The sequence below is a fragment of the Corylus avellana genome, chromosome 1 (assembly GCF_965113065.1).
Source record: "Corylus avellana chromosome 1, dhCorAvel1.hap1.2, whole genome shotgun sequence".
NCBI classification, from domain to species: Eukaryota; Viridiplantae; Streptophyta; class Magnoliopsida; order Fagales; family Betulaceae; genus Corylus; species Corylus avellana.
The window spans coordinates 38,257,568-38,278,309 of record NC_142490.1 but is presented as its reverse complement, the minus strand read 5'-3'; the positions used below and the strand labels follow the sequence as shown (position 1 = coordinate 38,278,309).

At 33.9% G+C, this 20,742-nt stretch overlaps 2 protein-coding genes across 2 annotated transcripts; both read left to right on the top strand.

Annotated features, from left to right (window-relative positions):
- The first annotated feature begins 646 nt into the window (after positions 1 to 646).
- On the top strand, positions 647 to 5,862 carry LOC132171569 (Leucine-rich repeat protein kinase family protein). The gene is made up of 11 exons (XM_059582928.2): positions 647 to 919; positions 1,025 to 1,157; positions 2,068 to 2,139; positions 2,702 to 2,845; positions 2,958 to 3,029; positions 3,114 to 3,173; positions 3,488 to 3,561; positions 3,647 to 3,793; positions 3,881 to 4,219; positions 4,729 to 5,120; positions 5,313 to 5,862. Exons 1-11 carry the CDS (start codon positions 805 to 807, stop codon positions 5,631 to 5,633), a joined length of 1,869 nt encoding a protein of 622 aa, XP_059438911.2. The 5' UTR covers positions 647 to 804; the 3' UTR covers positions 5,634 to 5,862.
- A 4,459-nt stretch (positions 5,863 to 10,321) lies between these two features.
- LOC132172392 (uncharacterized) lies at positions 10,322 to 13,797 on the top strand. Its single transcript, XM_059583880.2, has 2 exons — positions 10,322 to 11,536; positions 13,136 to 13,797. Exons 1-2 carry the CDS (start codon positions 10,884 to 10,886, stop codon positions 13,353 to 13,355), a joined length of 873 nt encoding a protein of 290 aa, XP_059439863.2. The 5' UTR covers positions 10,322 to 10,883; the 3' UTR covers positions 13,356 to 13,797.
- The last annotated feature ends 6,945 nt before the right edge of the window (positions 13,798 to 20,742 follow it).

Below are 20,742 nucleotides of genomic sequence, written 5' to 3'. Positions count from 1 at the left end.
TTAAAAGAAATTCAAAGTTCAGGGGTTTAAAGTGATAGATTTGGAAGTTCAAGAGGGGTTTATAAAATCGGGTGAAAGTTTAAGGGGCCAAAGTGAAGTTTTTTCATAAATTTTATCAAATTTAAAGGACGTATTTGTATTTTTTGCTTATCACATGAAGTTTTTAGTCATTGAGATCTATTTGCATCTTAAATTGATTTTGCATTTTTTACTTGAACCAAAAAAATTCAAAAGCAAATATCAAAGCAAAACGATGTCGTTCTTGAAATAGTATACTTGCCCTCAAAAGTCCGAAACACCGGCAGGCGGCAACATAAATCTTCGCGCCAATAGCGACAACTCCCAACGTAGACCCCATTGCCCAACTCCAATCGGACCCGAAACCACCTACACCCGGACACACCCTACTCGTATCCTTACCGTTAATCACCCATTCCAGTCAAATCATAAAAATCCAACGGCTCTATCTATCTAACACACATCTGGAATAAAAAAACATCATATAACCCACTACACACAATCCCTAGTCTGTCAGACCGAAAAACCAGCCGACAGCCCCTGTCAACTTCCCAAATCTGGAGCTGCTCAAAACCCTCTTTTCATTTTCATTTCCCTCCTCCTCTTAATATTTGTTTTTCTTTTTTCAAGAAAAAAACTATTTTTAGCATCCCAAGGCAAGAAAGATTCAATAGGGAGTGTGGACTTTTGGGTTTTATCTTATCTCTAACAGTAGAACACTGTCAGTCTGAAAACTCCCATTAAAGGTTTCCAAAGCTTGTCCTGTTCTTAACTTCTTGCTTTTCCATGGAAGGTGTAAAGTGGGGTTTTGGGTTGTTCTTCTTTTACCTCTTCTTTTGGATGCCAATGGTTGCTGATGCATCTGACAGTCTTCTTTCTCCCAAGGGTGTTAACTATGAGGGTATGTCCCACGTGGGCACGTCTTCCCTTTTCTTCTTCTTTCTCTATTTTTTTTCTTTTTTTTTTTTTTCTTTTGTACTGAATCTGTCATTTTTGGATGAAGCAGTGGCTGCTCTGATGGCAGTGAAGAACAAGATGAATGACGAGTTGCACGTGATGAATGGGTGGGATATTAATTCCGTTGATCCTTGCACGTGGAACATGGTCGCTTGCTCTGCCGAAGGTTTCGTTGTTTCCCTGTGAGTGTCTCCCATTTTGCCATCACATTATTACTCCTGTTTGGTCACTGGGAAAATTTTGGATGAGGAAAATTTGTTGATGAGTGTTGAAATATTAATTAAACATTAAATTAACTATTTTTTATCAGCTTAACTTTACTTTTGAGATAAGTGGGGATTTAAGTTAGAATTAGAACAGAGGTTATTAAGGTCATAAGTTCGACCCATTACAGTGTACTCTCATTTGTCATTTCATATAAATATTCTCAAGGGGAGTTTGAATTCATAAGTGAAGGAGAACAGCCATAAGTTCGAGTGATTACAGTTTATTTTTATTTCAGATTTTACTTATTAAGTGAGGAGTTATAAGGAGAGTGTTAATATATATATATATATATATATATATATATATATATATAGGGTAGGCTAGGGAGACCAATTGTAGCTATCCTAAATGGGTGTGACCATAGTAGCATCTATCTGCTGGGAGCCGCACAGGAGGGGCCTAGACGGTGGGAACCTCAGGCGCTCGCTCAAGTCCAACTGAGCCATAGCCTAATCCAGCCCCACCAGGGCTTCAATGGGAATCCGAGGCGGCTAATACTAATCGGGTATATGTGATTAAAATATTAATTAAATGATTAAATTTACCATTTTTAGTCTCTTTAAGGTTAAATTTGGGTTTAGCGGTAATTTACCAAGAACATAAACCTTATACTTGCGGTGACATTTGAGAATTGAGGATTGAAAAAATTATGTCTACTTTCTTTTTCTTTGGCTTTTCTAGTAAATGAAGATAGATATGGAAGAAAATTTAAAGGCTTATTGCTTTTGTCTTTATTTTTCTGGGGTTTTAATTTTTGTTCATTTTAATGCTGTTTAAATCTGAAATGTGCATCTAATGTTACTTGTTTCCCATTGATGTTGGTAGTGAAATGGCCAGTATGGGGTTATCAGGAATGCTTTCGCCAAGTATTTCAAATTTGAGTCACCTTAACACAATGTGAGACTTCTCTCACCATTTTTGCTTGACTTCATCCCAACTTCAATTATCTATTTCTATTGCCTATTTGGTTTTAGTTCACTAAATAATTAATTTTTGCTTGTGTTGTTGGCTTAATATTTTTCCATGTGGCTAATTTGGGAGCTTCAATAATTGGTTTCAATATTAATCATAAACTTACTTTTAGATTTTTTTTTCTCTTCTTTTTACATTTGTGAGTTAAATATATAGAAGATAATGTCTAGCAATGCATGATTCATGACAATGTTGGATCATATTTTAGATTGTGAATTGTGGTGCCGTTATATATGTGATGAGATACTTTATAGTGTTGATACCTAGTTTTTGTAGGAAGAACTGTAGTAGGTCTTGTGTACAGATATGCATGTTCAAAATCCGTTCCTAGGTTATGATAACCAATTTTTCTTTTCTATCTAGGTTGACAAAATGATCTAATTTGGGATATAAGTCATGAGATGTGCTATAAGTCTTTTGTTGCATACCTGCCAAAATGATGAATAAACGTTGCGTTCACCAATTGTATGTTCTATTCTTGCTGCAGGTTGTTGAAGAACAATCAGTTATCTGGTCCTATCCCTCCTGACATTGGGAAGCTTTTAGAGCTTCAAACTCTTGACCTCTCGGGTAACCAGTTCGTTGGAGAAATTCCTCGTTCTTTGGGGTTTCTAACTCATCTAAGTTACTTGTGAGTATGGCTTGACAGATAAATTGGGCACTAATTTTCCTATTGGTTTTTAACAATTTGTTTACTCTTAACTATATGTTCTCTAAACCTTTTCCATGCAAGTTTTTTTCAGGCAGCTCAGTAGAAACAAATTATCGGGGCAGATTCCTAAACCAGTCGCTGATCTCACAGGTCTTTCGTTCTTGTATGTGTTCCATCAGATTTTTCAACTGTAATTTCTCTTAAATTGTTTAAAGTGATTTTAATTACGTTATACTGCATTGCACAGGGATTTATCATTCAATAATTTTAGCGGCCCCACTCCAAAAATACTAGCAAAGGGCTACAGGTGAGGTCTTTAGTGAAAAGATATATTGTTTTATAACAATAAAGCCTATTTGATTTCCAGACATTAGTTAGTTGCTCTTTGTGAATGTGATTCCGTACATCATATTTTAATATGTAAAATTTCCTCATCTAGAAAAGGAAAAGTCATACGTTCATAGCAATGTTATGTTCAGTAGTTGATAATTTATTTCCAGCATCATTACATTTGCCGGATGCTTTCTTCATTTTTTGTCAACACGTCAAACAAAAGAAAAAAAGAAAAGAAAGAGTTTTGCAATGCTTCCAGATTTGCATGTTTGACAGTTTTCATTGCAGTATTACAGGGAATAACTTGATTTGCACTCCTACATCAGCACAAATTTGCATGGGTGTTTCAGCGCCGATAAACGGTATGTTGATGCAACCTGTCAAACACATTTTGCAAATGAGTACTTGAATAGATCTGGACGCATATGCATGATCATTTAATTACAGATACAGGTTCATCTCAGAAAGTCAGCCGTCATCATCAATGGGTGCTTTCTGTTGCCATAGGCATCAGTTGCACATTTTTCGTTTCTGTGATGCTGCTTGTTTGTTGGGTGCATTGGTACAGATCTAGGCTTCTCTTTACATCTTACGGTACTTCCTAAACTACAGCATCTCTATCATGATAGGGATTGTAAGAATTTGGGAAGATTCAATGCGCTCATATATTTGCTTTTCCAGTGCAGCAAGATTATGAATTTGATATTAGTCATCTCAAGAGGTTTTCATTTCGTGAATTGCAAAATGCCACTGGGAATTTTAGTCCCAAAAACATCCTAGGGCAAGGTGGATTTGGAGTGGTTTATAAAGGGTGTCTTCCAAATAGGACGATGGTGGCTGTTAAGAGGCTGAAAGATCCAAATTACACAGGAGAAGTGCAGTTTCAAACTGAAGTTGAAATGATTGGCTTGGCATTGCATCGAAATCTCTTACGTTTGTATGGATTTTGTATGACACAAGACGAAAGGTTGCTTGTTTATCCTTATATGCCAAATGGGAGTGTTGCTGACAGATTGAGAGGTTTGTTTTGATGTGGCTTGTCTGTGCTCCTCTCTATCTCTCTCTCTCTCTCTCGCACTGTATTCCAAAGGACTTTACTTGTTCAAACTGGTAAATCTCAACCGCGACATTTTATTGTTTGAGGGCTAGGAAATCTCAACCACACTTACGTTGCTATACTTTTTCAAGGAATGAGAATCTTTTTTTCTCCCTTGCCAATTATGTCAGAAAATGATCATGAGATTTAGTATAGATACTAATTTGGAGTCTTTAACTAGGAATACATAGTAGATATCATTTTAGTTTCATTTCAATTTGACAACCGTAAGTTTTGTGGTTGCGTCACCTATTTTAAACTTGCACAGTTCAATAATTGGTCATTTAACAAAATTCTATTCGTGGTTTGATCTTTAGTTCCCTAGATTTGAAATCTTATTCATCTTTTCCTTTTTATTTCAATTAAATCTAGACCCTACTGCAGCTTTTCTCTTGTTCCTTTGCTGATTCTGAAATTGCTTGCTTCATCGCAGACACTTGTCGAGAGAAGCCCACTTTGGATTGGAACAGACGAATGCGGATTGCTGTTGGGGCTGCCCGTGGGCTTCTGTACTTACACGAACAGTGCAACCCGACAATTATTCACAGGGACGTAAAAGCTGCAAACATTTTGCTTGACGAAAGTTTTGAAGCTGTAGTCGGGGATTTCGGTCTTGCTAAGCTGTTAGATCGGAGAGATTCACATGTCACTACTGCAGTGCGTGGCACTGTAGGACACATTGCACCAGAGTATCTTTCAACTGGACAATCTTCAGAAAAGACCGATGTTTTTGGATTTGGCATACTACTTTTGGAACTCATAACAGGGCAAAAGGCATTAGATGCTGGAAATTGTCAGGTTCAGAAGGGAATGATTCTTGATTTGGTAAGTAGTCTTCCATCTGTTGCCATAGTCTTTGTGGAATCTTGTAAACTAGTTTCTCTTTGGTGATCATATGGTTAAAGATTGAAGGAAGCCCATGATGATGCTGTAAAACTTTGAATGCCATGAGGGAAATACCATGGTTATAGTTTTAGTTTTCACTAAATCCACTGAATTTTTATTGAACAAATGCAGGTTAGAACCTTATATGAGGAGAAGAGGCTGGAGGCACTGGTAGATAGGGATCTTAGGGACTGCTATGATGCATTACAGCTGCAGAAAGTGGTAGAGCTGGTTCTGCAGTGTACCAAGTCACATCCCAATCTCCGGCCAAAGATGTCGGAAGTTATGAAGGTCTTGGAAGGTCTTGTCGAGCAGTTGGGACGCACGGAGGATTCGCAAGGCGGAAGCAACCCTTGTGAGGCAAGGGCTTGTAGTTTTTCCAGAATTTACAGTGATGTTCATGAGGAATCTTCATTTATAATTGAAGCCATGGAGCTCTCTGGACCTCGGTAAACACAAGTTCCAACTGTGTAAATGGTACTATTTTGGGGCAAGTTGTCAAGTTATGTTCTGGCCCAACTAATATATAAAATATTTTACCAAACATGGCACAAGAGATTACACGTTCAAAAGACGCCGCCAATGATTGATCCATAATGGCTGGGCCATTTGATTGATTCAATGATGATCCTGGCATTATCGATCCCCTCTGCCAAAAGAAATGTGTGGCTTTTGTTAATGATTTTTTTTTTCCTCTTATCAGGACAAATATTAATAAGGGTTAAATTCACTTTACTTCTATGAAGTTTTAGAACTTTTTTTAATTCGAACCTTAATATTTAAAAATTGGCAATGTGTTTCTTTAATGTTTTAAAAATTTTCAATTCAGACTCTTTGTTACTAATTTTTGTCTAATTAGACAAATTATTTCACATACGTTTCACGTGAGATTTTGATGTTCTCTATTCTAATTTTATCCTTATTAAAATTTATGAAATTACTTAATGAAAGTAATTACGTAATTTCATAAGTTTTAATGAGGATAAAATTAGAATAGAGAGTATTAAAACTCACGTGAAATGTAAGTGGGATGATTTTTGTCAAATTAGATGGAAATTAGTAATGGTGGTACTGAATTGAAAATTTTTGAAACATTAGGAGGTACATTGCCAATTTTTAAACATTGAGGTTCGAATTGAAAAACTCCTGAAACAGGGGTAGAGTAAATTTTTACCTATTAATAAATAACTAAAAAAAAAAAAAAACACACACAATTCTGAAAATGCTGAACAGTTTTTATAAATTTGTACTCTTGTAGGAATATTTTCAGAAAACATGTGCTTAAATTCTGCTGAGGTAAATTTAACTTATTATTTAAACAAAAAAAAAAATTAGAAAAGAAAATAGCTCAAAATACAAAACGCTTTTCAAAACACAAAACCTTTTTTAATTATTCTGTATTCTGCCCTTATTGTAGGAAACTTGAGAAAACAATTACATTTTCTCAAATTGGATCTTAAAAAAAAACCTTAAAAATAATTTTTATCTTTATACCAAGTCAAAATATTTTTCAAATTTAAAAACAAAATTCACAAGCTGCTAACATCTATGATTCAATCTGCATTGTGTGATATAGCATTAATGGCATATCCCTTTCAATTTTGATAATTAGGGTCATTTTTGTTTGGTGAGTATGCTTTCTTTATTTATGGTTGATGTGGATTTGAAGAATAAAGTTCATTGAAATTGGGTTAGAGAAATTTTTTCTAATTCGGTTTGTTAAATTAATGTGTTTAAAATGTATATGATTCTTATAGGTATTTTTTTATTAAACACGTGTTCTCATATGCATTTTAAAAAATTTAGGTAAGAACCACATGAATTTTGATCTTAGTTTAATAGATTGGATTAAAAGACATTCTTTCAACCTAATTTAAAGAAAAACCCAATACTTGGTTACAAACTCCTCAAATACGTAGGTTTTACTTGTTTTTCTATGCATAGAGATGGAGCTTCTCAAAAAAAAAAAAAAAAAAAAAAAAAAAAAAAAGGGGTATGATACAAACTTCTAATAGAATTCAATCTTGAAAATCAGCTTGTAAGGAGGAGTGTCTAAGAGCATATATACACATAATTAAGATTATATCTAAACTATATGGGACACTTAGAATCTTAACATACTACCACTATGCAACTGATGTCTACAACGGCGCATTCTATCAACATTGACCAGATAGTAACATTTTATCTTTTAGCAGCTCCACTCATTTATTAGTATTCAATGACTTAATATATGCTCATACTCGAGTCTCGATCAAGACATTTTAATCCAACTTATAGGTCGCCTCTTCTACAACTCAACTACAAACTGCGTCGGATCCCATACTTGACGTGTTGTCTGACTTTGATATCAAATGATATAAATATTGGGTATAACTCACCCTTAAAAACTGGCTTACAACAAGAGGGTGTCCAAAAATTTATATTCACAATTAAAATTGTACTTAAATCATGGAAAACAAGATATCTTAAAAGCACAAGAATTTTGACTTTGACTATTATAAGATTTTTGAAAAATCTGAAGCCCACCAGAATCTGTGGAGCATGTTGATGCCCATGTTGTCCCTTTAATAATTGTAGATGTTGCCCAAGTTCTATTCATAGACCATGACCTCCAACTTCCCCTCTTCATCGTATCCAGAATTTCTTCTCTTTTGGGCTTGGAATTGTTCCCACGCCGCCATAGATATGATTACTTCACAAGGTGGGACCACTTCCTTGCTTAATCCATATAATTAAGCATATTATATAATTAATTGGTGCCATTATTTTCTCACAAGGATTCTTATTTTCATTTGCAAGGATGAGGATGAAGTGACTTCTACTCCATTCTTAGCTTTGATTGCAGTAGATTTGTGTGTAACAAAGGAACTCTTTTGATTCAAGGAAAATATCTCAATGTTCTTCATGTATTTTGTAGAATAATACACCTAATTTGGCTGTACTAATTAGGTTTTAAATGTCTAATGGGTTTAAATAATTGAGGATTAGGACATAATAATTGAATAATTAATCTTCATTAATTTGTTGTGTGCAACTATATTGGTGGGAACAGCTCATATATAGCAAAAGTTAGAGCCTCTACAGCTTGTGAACCTGATTGAGATTCCTGCAATACCTAGGCCAAATCATTCATTCGATATGGATAAACCTACATGTATGATATTGTAGAGAATCTCAATATGTGGGTGTTAACTCCCAAAATTTGGAAAATATTTGAATTTGGAATATGAATATCCTAGGTGTAGTTGTTGAAAAAGAGTTATCCGATCTAGTCATTTGGATAGCACAGTGTGAAAGAGCTCATATGGACCATCGGGCTAAATAAATATTTGGGCTGTCTAGTAAAGTTGGCAATTTTTAACATAATCCGCGAACCTGACACAAAATTAAAGGGCAAAGGTCGAGGAGTCTCACCCATTTAATTAAATAGTTCGGATTATGATTGACCTAAATAGTTTTATAGCCATACCTCGACACGACCTAAATCTGACACATGACATAATGACATGCAATTTTCTGACATGATCTGCGAACTTGATATAAACTCAATACAAAATTAGAGGGTTATAGTTAAAGGAGTTTGACCCGTTTACTTAAATGGGTCGGGTTAAGTTTGACCTAAATAGTTTTATATCTATACCTTGATACGATCCAAACTTGACATGCGAACACGAATTGTTATCCCTACTACTTGATCACATACTCGAGTAGGTGTATTTTATATAGACTTTCTCACATGTGCTGCTGAAATTGCTATTGATCCTTATCGGTATTCTTTTCCGGTTCAATGAGGTTATGTGGACCGTTTCAACCTTGTAGTCCTTATCTTGGTTCAAAGAATGTTTATAGGACAAAAGAGAAATTCTTTGCCAAATGAGCAAAGACAGTCGTCTAGTTTGAAGATTGGCAGCAATTTAGCAAACATCCTTATTGGATTTGGACTCATCATAAGGTTTGCCGTGTCTAATATGCACTGCAACATTAACAATTGTAGGGTCACTTTCATCATACTATTTTGCATTCACGCTTTTCAAATATGTTCTTCACATTCATGTACAAGGTTAATAGCAAGCAAGTAAAGCCATCATATAAAGTTGACTTAGTCATGTTTAATTTAAATCAATTTGAGTATTCTTGTCAAAAACTATTTTTGTTGTTTGGGACAATGACAGATTATGAGGTTTCAACCAATTTCACATTTATCTAACCCTTACTTTCTAACCTAAAACAATAACAGAGACAACCCTTATATTATGGGACAATCGGACTAGCAGCGGGTCAACCGCAAAAGAAAAGCTATTAGGGTGATGCGGTAAAAAACCTCTTATGCTTAAATCTGTAAAACTCATTTTGAGAGAGAAAACTAAATAAAGAATTTTGTGGAAAGAATCTCTATTTTGTATCACAGGTATACTCCTTTTAACGGGGGAAGCTCCTAGCCCAATATAGTAACATCGGTGTCAGTGATATTCAATTACTTTTGTAGGGCGTAACTTACCATGTTGATTGTATTAATGACCATTAAATGGTCATTAATAATGGTGTATAGTTTCCAAGTAAAGAAGATTATTAAAGTTATTTTAATTTAGTTTCCTTTGGATGGTAATTGTGTAATCTTATGGCTTGATTATCTTCCATGTAAAGGCGGTTTGAGTGAGCCTAAGCTAATTATTTAGTGTATCGCCAATTTATGTCATATACCATTTCTCTTGACTTTTAATTATAATAGAATTTTCTAGCAATTTTAGATAATCCTATAATCTACCTTATCAAATTGTTAAGAGTCAAAGCAACCCTCATCTCATGATTCATCTCCACCCGCCATAAATTTTTTCCAATGGGTGAAAAAAGGTCAGAAAGTTTTAATCGTTATTTATAATTAAATAATTCACATTTATCACATTAATATAATTAATAAATCAAAAGATTAAAAGAATAAATAAATAATAGTAAAGAAAAAAAACAAAACCCCAACCCGCACGAAAAGTCGAAGAAAACTCGGAGAACGTTACTAATGGGCAAAAGGAACACGTATATCCAAGCCGTTCAAAAAAGTCACCCGAAATCCAAGGGCAATGAGTAGGCCGTAGGCCAAATTGCGCGTTATAGTAATCCTGTGCTTTCTTCCCCACAGCGATATTTAAGAAACGCATCCAATCAAATTCGTCTCTCACTCAACCTCTCTTTCCTACTATTTCCCAGTTCCTTTCTTCACCTAACCCACCACTCTTTCCTCTTATATTTATCAATCCCCCAATTCCCACGAATTAAAATCCTTCTTCCTCCTCGGTTTACGACGGTTGGGGCTGTTCTCCAACTTTTATTTGTTTATTTTTGTATATTTTATTTTTCTTTCAGATTTTGGCAACTGAAAGTAAACGCATATCTTGGATGCCGATTGGAGCTCTTTTTCCATAAACTAGGCTCAAAGGTTTGGTTTTTCTTGGATTTCGGTTTTTATATGTTATGGGTTTTGGAGATTATAATATGTTCAATGGCATGGAGTGGCTTATTACAAGAGTAGGTTTGAGCATGTCGTTGGGTTTGGTTTCATTGTTTATTCTTTGTTGTTCAAAGAAATAAATGTTTGTTATGTAATTGGGTGTGTGTATATATATATATGTACACAAAATATTGGTCGTGGGTTTGTAAGAAAGTTGGGAAGTTTGATGCAGTGGTTAGGAAATTTGTTGTTTGTTAATGGATCAGGAGGGGCGTCAGGTATTACCGGGTCGGGTTTGTGAGAGTTCGACCAGTTCGGTTAATGGGGTGGTGTCTGAGGCTGAGGGTGTGATTTTGGTTAATTCAGAAGAGAGGGAGACTGTGTGTGTTAATGAAGGAAATGGGGGTTTGGAAGTATTGGGTAGGGTGCTAATAAAAGAACAAGAAAATGTAGTCAACCAAGAGGAGATTGATCGAGGAATGAGTGAGAATTCGAGCAATTTGGCTGGTGAGGTTGTGTGTGAGACTCTGGTTGTTATTAATGCGGATGAGGCTTTGTGTATTGGGGGAGAGGATAGGGGCTCTGGAGCAAGAAGTGATGAATTCGGGTCGAGTAAGGTATCGACAAAAGAGGCGAAGACAAGGGTGTCTGAATTGGAGAGGAATGCGTGTGTGATTGATGTGAAGTGTGGCAGTGGTAAAGGGTTTGGTGAGAATTGGGATGGGGAAAGGGTTTGCAGGATTTGCCATTTGAGTTCGGAGCAGTCGTCGGACGGGACACCAGTGGTTACTAGTAATGCTAATATGACTTCAACAACGGATTTAATTGAGCTTGGTTGTGGGTGTAAAGATGAGCTAGGCATTGCACATAATTACTGTGCCGAGACGTGGTTTAAGCTAAAAGGGAACAGGTAATTGTTTCTTGTTTCTGATTTTTGCCTTATGTTTTGTGGGGAAAATATATGTGTTAGTGTTGAATTTGGAGTTGGAGCTTTGCAACCTTGTCTGTCTTCTTATTTCATTAATCTAATTGGTTTTGGTTCTTTTGAGGACTAATGTTTGGCTTCATCTTTATTTTTTTTTTCCTCTGGTAAATCTGGACTGCGAGCAATGTCCAAAAGCAGCCACCTTGAGCAAGATGTTGACCTGAAAGTTCCTATGACAGGCACTAACAATACTTGGATTTTTTTCTCTCTCGTATCTTGCCCTAATTGATAAAATTTAAGAATTTAGTGTTTGGTTCTTTCATTATCCATTACAAAAATGGAATTAAAAGTTAATAATTTGTGACCATCCAGTGAATTATTTAAGAAGAGCATTTGAGGGTGTTGAGATTGCACTTCATAAGCTTAGACTGGGTTTTTGAGATTGATTCACTTGGCAAAGTTTGTTACTTTCTTTCGTCAGTTTATTATGCTCTTAATGTTAGACATTGATCTCTAATTTCTGCTATTTTTTCTATTCTTTTTTATTTTATTTTATTATTATAATTATAATTATAATTATTATTTTTAAAAAAAGAAGAACCAGAGGTCCTACGCTCACCTGTTCTGATGGGATTGAACTAAATTGTAATAGCATAATTTACTTTATTGGAAAAACAAAGAAGCATTGAGCTATGAAGATGCAAGCATAATGAAATATATTAGGTTGATTGTAGCATTATACTTATTTGTTACTCTATCATTGGTAGAAGGGCATTTGCTTTCTAGCAGAATCAATTATACAAGAGGTCTATGCCCTATTCTACACGATGGGCTTCTCAACTCTAACATTAGAGGCCACTTGGCAAGGCCTTCAAATATCATTTATCCGTTGCTTCTATTAGTGTTTAATTGTTGCAATTGTTCAAACTTGGCTTTATATTGCTATTTTCTTTTCTATGCCAGGAGTTCACACGCATAAATATATGTAATCTTTTTTTTTTGTTAGCTCTTCAATCACCTTTTGTCAATATCTATATCGGTTGAAACAGTGTTATGCATAACTTAAGCAGGTTTGTTCTCATACCATTCTTTATATATGCATTTTCCTCTCTGGTACTTCAATATATTTTAACATATGGAAATAAAGAATGGTGATTTTGATCCCCTCCAAATGATCTAATTAGAGTGTAGAAGATGAATAATGTGATTCAGTAACCTAATAATGTAAAGCTGTCTGTCACACACAAAATTGGCTGCCCTCCCTCTGTGTGACAAGGGAATTAGTCATATAGTAAAATAGTGATCTGGTTGTTAGATTATGGAATAATGAATGGATAGATGCACACGCTCATGCACCCAAATGTGGCTTAAGGAGCAGTTAAAATTGCATGTAATGGATTCCGGGGAACATGGTTTCCTGATGAATGTGATCCACAGGTTCCTGAGTTTTAATCTAGTTTCATGGTTAGCTGATAGATGCTGTAAAAGTTGAACACTTACACTTGATTCTTATCAAAGTGCTTTGAACAAGCACCTAGGTTCAGAATTTACTATTTATACAAATTTCTTTCTTTATCCATGCAGATTGTGTGAAATTTGTGGTCAAACAGCCAAAAATATTACTGGTGTTGGGGGTAACAGATTCGTGGAGGAATGGAATGAAAGGAGATTTACAGGTGGCAGTAGTAATTCCTCAAACCGGAGTAGAGGATGTTGGCGGGGACAGCCATTTTGTAACTTCCTGATGGCGTGCCTGGTAATAGCTTTCGTGCTGCCATGGTTTTTTCGTGTAAATATGTTCTAATGGGTGTGAATAAAAATCCCAAATATTCTTCCTGAGTGTCATCATTTTTCATACCTGCATGTTTTAGCCGGTGCATCATACGGTTTCTGGGTGTGACAAATAGATACACTTCCTAGTTATATAGTCTTCATATTTTATGCCCTGAAGATTTGAGGCTTCAGATTATAGAAGTTGCCACCTTAACAATTTAGCACCAGATGGTGGAGTTCTTTACTGCTTGCTGTTAGTGTGGCTGGTAAACACAAAGGTTTTCTTTTCTTTTTTCTTGGTCTCTTTCTTTTGATTTTGATTTTTCTTTTTTGTTAGGATTTCAGTTCACTGCCCTACACACTGGGGCTACATTTGGCATGTTTTTTTATTTTTTATTGGAGGCCTCCACTGTAGACATGAAACACTAAATTTATGGATCATATTTACATAAAAAGGCAATCTGTTCGCTTGCTTAGATTCTCTTTGTTGTTATTACTCTCAGATTGGCAGATGTGATTTCCAGGATTCATGTTATACGTATATTACCTGTTCATGGCACAAACAAGGTGATCTTGGTATGGCAGCCTTCTAAGTGTGATGTTTCGTTCGAATCTTGATGGCGTCATCTTTGGTACATTGTTTGTATTGGTATTTCCCGAGTCCCATGGACGCGACATTTACCGAACAAGCACTTGCTGGATGGCACGTTTAACAATCACTCGGACTGTTATTAAAAATATATGCAAGAATCACATATTTTTAAGATAAATATCAATTTAATTAATTGAATCGAAGGAAATTTGATGGAAACTTTGTCCTTTGCTTTCAGACTCAGAAATAAAAGTGGTTATGGGGTTAGGCACATGTCTAGAATCATTTTATCCTTTGCAATTTTGTGGACTTTTCGGACATTCTAAAGTTCGAAATTGGAAAGAATTTCATGGATACCTGCAATGATGATGCGTATATCACAATCAACCAGAGTTTTTTTTTTTTTTTTTTTTTCTGATGAATAACCTGAGTGAAGTTGTTCTGATGGGTTCATCAGTTTAGCTAAGGAATTTGAGTTTGATAAGAAGAATACGCCAAACGATTCTCCAAATAAGGAGTGAATCTTTCATTAATTTTTAGTTCTCATAAGGAATTTTGATCAAGTTTCTATGGTTTTTACTTTTCATAAGAAACCAAACTATAATCGTCATTGCATGCATCCATAAAATTGAGCATCCACTGAAGTTGCTATTGTTTTTCCTTTTCGAAGGGGGGGAAGGGAAAGGGAAGATTACACAATAAGCAATAAAAATAAGGGGTGGGAAACTTCAACTATTAAGTTTTAAAAATTGGTTTCATTCGGTGTTTAAAACTTTGGTCGTAAAACTTCTTCATTAACGAAGCGTTTTAGTGTGAAAAGTTGAGTCTCTATGTGTTTCAGAGAGATTCGGCACATGTACATCACCTAAATATACTTGGGGATCATTTGAAAGTTGTGACATCATTTAAGACAGTTCCTAGCATCACATGGGCATCGTGGAATGCTTTGAACGTGGCCAGGCCGAGAGTTTCTACCTTAGGGAGTTGCAGAGGCATCGTGATGGGCTTTTGCAGGCAGTCAAGCCGAGTGTTTTGGCCTCAAGCAGTCACGACGAGCCTGGTTTGCTTCATGACGTACTTGTGCATATGTAGAATGTTGTGAGCCAATTTTGACATACTAAATCTTTGAATTGGAAAATCTTGTAAACACAAAGTTGTAGATATATGAATGAGCTTTCCAACACCACTAAGGTTACATCAATCAGAGTTCGGGATCAAAAGTTATGACCAAGATACCTGAACTGGGTTTGTATTCCCTTAATAACTTTTTAGCATCTTTTCAACTGTACTCTTTCCCTTAGTATAAGTATAATATGATGCCCTTTTAGGTTTTCAAGCAAGCCAAGCATAAAATTTCTAGAGATAACCCTAAGGTTATTGCTTCTCCTTTGTTCTAAGAGAGGATTTGTACAAAGCCTTGAGCTTCCCCTCTCTTAATGTCTTGATTATTCCCATTACTTTCACCTAAACTTTGGATTTTCATTTCATGTGCAGTGAGGAAGTAGAGTGTCCCTTGATCATAGAACCCCTCTAGATGTTTTCTCTCCCACGTCAATGTTGTACTAACTGAAATTCTCTAACAAGTTTCAAGATCACTCATTTGGCTTGTTCTTTGTTGTTACTCAAACAACAATCACACACATCATTCAATCGCAAAGAGTCTACCAATGGATTGGTAAGGAAATGCACGTCTAGAAGATTGGCGAGTTCGGAAGCAAGCAAGAAGCTTATTGTCTTACAAAGCCTAAGATTTACAAAGGTTGTAATTTTATTGTTATAATGACTTCTTAGATTTGGCTGCCCTATAGTAGTTTTACCTTTAAGGTGCTTACACGGTTCCCACTTCATCAGCAGAATCCTATGATGTTGATGTGAGGTTGATTTATTGGTTATGGTGATTTGAGTTATTATCAAGGCAAATTAGGCAATAATTTTTATTATATATATATATATATATATATATATATATATATATATATATATTTGTTTATATTGTTGCATTGTGTGATTGTGGTTGTTTTGGGGTTGGAACTTGGTTCTTAGTTCTTTTCACAACAAAGGCCTAGAAATAACCAAGAAAATTCAGGACTGTAAATGAGCTAAGTTCGGGCGAGTTGGAGGTGTTCAAGATCAGCTCGTATGTACTGTTCACAAGCTCGAGCGAGCCATAAATGGTGGACTCGGCTCGACTCGCCAAGAGGAAAATCTTGTGCGATATCGAGCTCGAGCTCGTATTCTAGGCGAGCGAGTGTCTTATTGAGCACTCGGCTCGGCTCGCCAACTTCTCACCTTTCTTGAGTCACTCTGTCGGCTAACCCCAAAATCACCACCATCTTAGCTGCACACAGTGTTTCTCGCTCTTTCCCTCTCTCTCTCTCTGATGTAAAGCAATATGCAAGGGAGCGGAGACAACTGCGTGGGAAAAAGAAGGGGAAGAAGAAAAGAGAGTGGGAAGAAAAGAAAGGGCTTCGTGTTTTACCAAAAGCAAGGGCTTGGTCCCTTTTTTTTGTTTTCTTTTGCTAAGGTTTAGGGGATAAGGTATCCCCATATAGCCAATCAAAGCCACACACGTGGTAGTATGTAGATTTTCTTTTTAATTCAAACCTCTCACTTTTTTAAACTACACTACTGCCCCCACCTTATTTTATTTCCATCATTTGTTAATTAATATTTAGCCCCTTATTTAATTTAACTTCAATTTGCTATTACAAATAATTATTTATGACACTAGTACTTATTATTACTATTTTATTATTCTATTCAAGATTAATTCCTGAATATCTCTTTAATTTAATTAATTCAAATTACTTTGAAGATATTCAACGTGAAAATCAAGTGGGAACTTTAGAATAAATAACTGCAAGAATAATCTTACGATGCGTCAATTACAAGCAGTAATATAATTTTGAAATGCATTTAATGCTATAAATTATAGTGATAATACATTAATACTTAAACATTATGAAACTTACACCATAAATCTTTAACTATGCTTATTAAGTTACTGAACTAGTAATTATATGTTCATATGGCAAAATATTAGACCATATGATAATTAATGTGACTAAATTCGAATGATAATTCATATGATATAAAATCTAAATTACAATGATAATACTTAATTTGTGATTGTAACAAACTTTTTTTTTTTTTTTTAAACATTGTAATCTTCATTCATCAAAAAATAGATATCTAGAGCATAACACTCCAAACATAACAAGAGCATATAGCTCTAAACAAACACATTTTTGATTATAATATTAATCACTTAATTTGTGATATATATGATCATATGATCTAACAATTCACATAATCTTTTTTTTTCCTTCTAATTACAATTCACATAATCTTTAGATCATGTGATCTAACACTAACTATATTTAGTATTTAGTATGTTAATACTTGCTTGTATATTAACTATTTAGTATAGTTATATATTTAATTAGTTAACAATAACCATATTGCATAATATTTTATATTAGTTACTATTTATGTAACTTGTTTTGATTAACTTACTTTGTTTTTGTTTTTTGAAAATAGTTAACTTACTTAGTAATACTAAGTTAATATAGATTAACTAACAAGTATGTATATTATATATTCATATATATAATACACATACAAATATTAAGTAACATATAATTTTTTTTGTCAAAATAACCTATAGTTAATTATACTAAGTTAGTAACTTAATATATATTAACTTAGTTAATATGTTAGTTTATTAACTAACTAGTTATTAAGTCTCGGGGTACTTAATTGTTGTATTAGTATGAGTTTTTATACTTATGACTTATGTCATATTATTAATGTATATTTTGTTATTATATAGTCATATGATTTAATCATCAATTAATCATTTAATATAATTATATAAATTATAATGGTAGACCATATAAAAATGTGACTAAATTCGGATGATAATTCATATGATATAACATCTAAATTATAATGATATCTAGAGCATAATACTCTAAAAATAACAAGAGCATATATCTCTAAATAAACACATTGTTGATTCTAATATTAATCACTTAATGTATGATATATATGATCATATGATATAATAATTCACATAATCTTTTTTTTTTTCTAATTAAAAATTAAAAATTCACATCATCTTTAGATCATGTGATCTAACACTTAACTTAATAGTAATACTAAGTTAGTATATATTAACTAACAAGTATGTATATTATATATATAATACTCATACAAATATTAAGTAACATATAATTTTTTTGTTTGTCAAAATAACCTATAGTTAATTATACTAAGTTAGTAATTTAATATATATTAACTTAGTAATATGTTAGTTTAATAATTAACTAGTTACTAGTTAGTATGTTAATACTAATATATAACACACATGTATAATAAAATAAGTAATATACATAGAAGTATTGAATAACATGTACTTAATTATATATATATTAACTAGATAATATGTTAATTTATGAACTAACTAGTTAGTATGTCAACTAATACATACACATGAATATTAAATAATTCATATAACATATATTATTTAATTACAAATATACATATTTAAATATATATAATTATTTTTTTGTAATATATATATATATATATATATATATATATATATATATATATATACATACAAGATATATGAACGAATTAATGAGTCATGCTAACGAACCGGTTCTAGTCTTAAACGAGTCGACCTCACAAGTCCTTGTCGAGTTTGATCAAGCGAACCGGATATGTATCACTAACTAATCGAGTGGATTACAACAGTAACAAGCGAGCTTGCATAGTGTCGAGTTAGAGTTCAGGTCGAGCTTAACCAAGCTAGTATCGAGTGAGCTGTTGAGTTGTATTAGCTCGTTTACACCCCTAGTCTGTGGCTCCATTTTGTGGATGATTCAATTAGTTTTTGCAATCCAGCTACAGTCTAGGACATCCAGATTACTCTTGACTAATCAGCACACACAAAAGTCACTTGAGAAAGGCTATTCTCGCAGTTAATGTTTGCAACTCTTTTGAGATTTGGAAGAGGGTAAAGATTAGTACTTTGAAGAATAGTAAACTGTATTTCTCTGGTCTATCATGTTAAAAGCAAAACAAGCATACATGATACAACCTCTTCTTTTCCTTCTGCCAACCAAAAGTCTGGTCCACCGCCACTCAAGGGAAAAACGGTCAGCTCAAGCCGAGTTTCCGTTTGGGCTTTGAGGTGGCAGAGAGTCAAAGACAAAACAAAAAAAAGATTAGGGTAACTTTACTTACATGCGAAATAAGTCAAATGATGTGTTTTTTTCAAACACTCTAATGTTTAAAAACTCTCATTTATGTGTATCAAACTTTTGTTTCGTTTCAAATTCCACACTCCATTAGGATTTAACAGTAAATCATAACAAAAGAGTGAAATTCTTAAAATACCCTAATTTTCTATTAAAAGATAATTTTTGTTTTTTTTTTTTTAGAAAAAAAAAAATCTTAACCCGTAGGTTCACTGGCAGATCTAACCCACTCGTCTTATGGCCCACAGGTCATATTATTATTATTTTTTTTAAAAAGGACCATCATGGGTGACCCTCCGTTGGTCACAAGGTGACCCACGGGGTTGGTGTGTTTGTCAAAGGGTTTTAGTTTGATACTTTAATAAAAATTGATTTATGTGAAAAAAAAAAGTAAGAATATTTTTTTTAACAAAAAAAATGAAAAAGTAAGAATGTTTGGTATGGAATAATGAAATTTTTTTGTTTTGTAGTGATTTTTTTATTTGAATAGTAATAAAATGAGTAGAGATTTTTGGTTGCTAAGAGTCAGCCAAGTGAGATTTTTTTACTTTTTATGTTTTAATTGAAGAGGAAAGAGGTTACAATGGAGATTATGGATGAATAAATTTGAGGTATTAGCACCAAATTTGAGGTATTAACATCAAATTTAGGATGACCAAATCCCTTTCAGGTGATACCATCCCTAAAGGGTTAACCTTCCACCTCTAAATTTTAGTTTTAAATCTAAAAATGAGTTTTGAGGCATTAGAATCCAAATATTAGTTCACAAAAAAAAAAAAAAAACAAAAAAACAACAGGATTTTCATTTCTTTATTATTATTATTATTATTGTTGTTATTATTTTAGTTTTTAGAAGCAGCCATGCATTGGACGACATTTGGCTGTCTCAATTTGGCCACCGCATAGACAGACCAAATAAAAAGTGATTATTTTGAAAGGCCTCCAAATTTAAAATCTTCATTTAAAAGAGATTACTTTGAATCATCATATCTCTTTAGTAGAGAGAATTAGTAGACGTACGATTGATTGCTTTGAATTAATATCCTTGTACCACTCCTTATTTGATTTTTTTTTTTTTTTTTTTTTTTTTTTTTTTTTTTAAATGTTAGACGATTGATTATTTTAAGAGAATTATATGGATTATTTCACTTTTCTTCCCTTCCCATTTTTAGAACACCTTGCCGACACCACCTTCTGATTCATTTTATTATTTTTATTTTATATTATTTTTTCCTTTTGCCTCCCCTCAATCAACGCACCTTTGTCATCTTTATATTTCTTTTTAGCCTAAGCCGACTCCGCTATCACTTCTCTTTCTCCATTATTTTCTTTCCTTATTTTATAATCACTGCCGCCCTTCTTTTTATTATTTCTCCTTTTCCCTTCTTCTTTTCCTTTCCTATTAATTTACTCCTTCTCCTTGTCTTCAACGGCAAAACAAAGACACAGCGAAATCGTGAGAAGAGAGTTCAAGGGAGACACAGAGGGCTGGGCGATAGAGCTCACGGAGAAAAAAGAGAGAGAGAGAGAGAGGGAGAGTAAGTTACAGAGAGAGAATC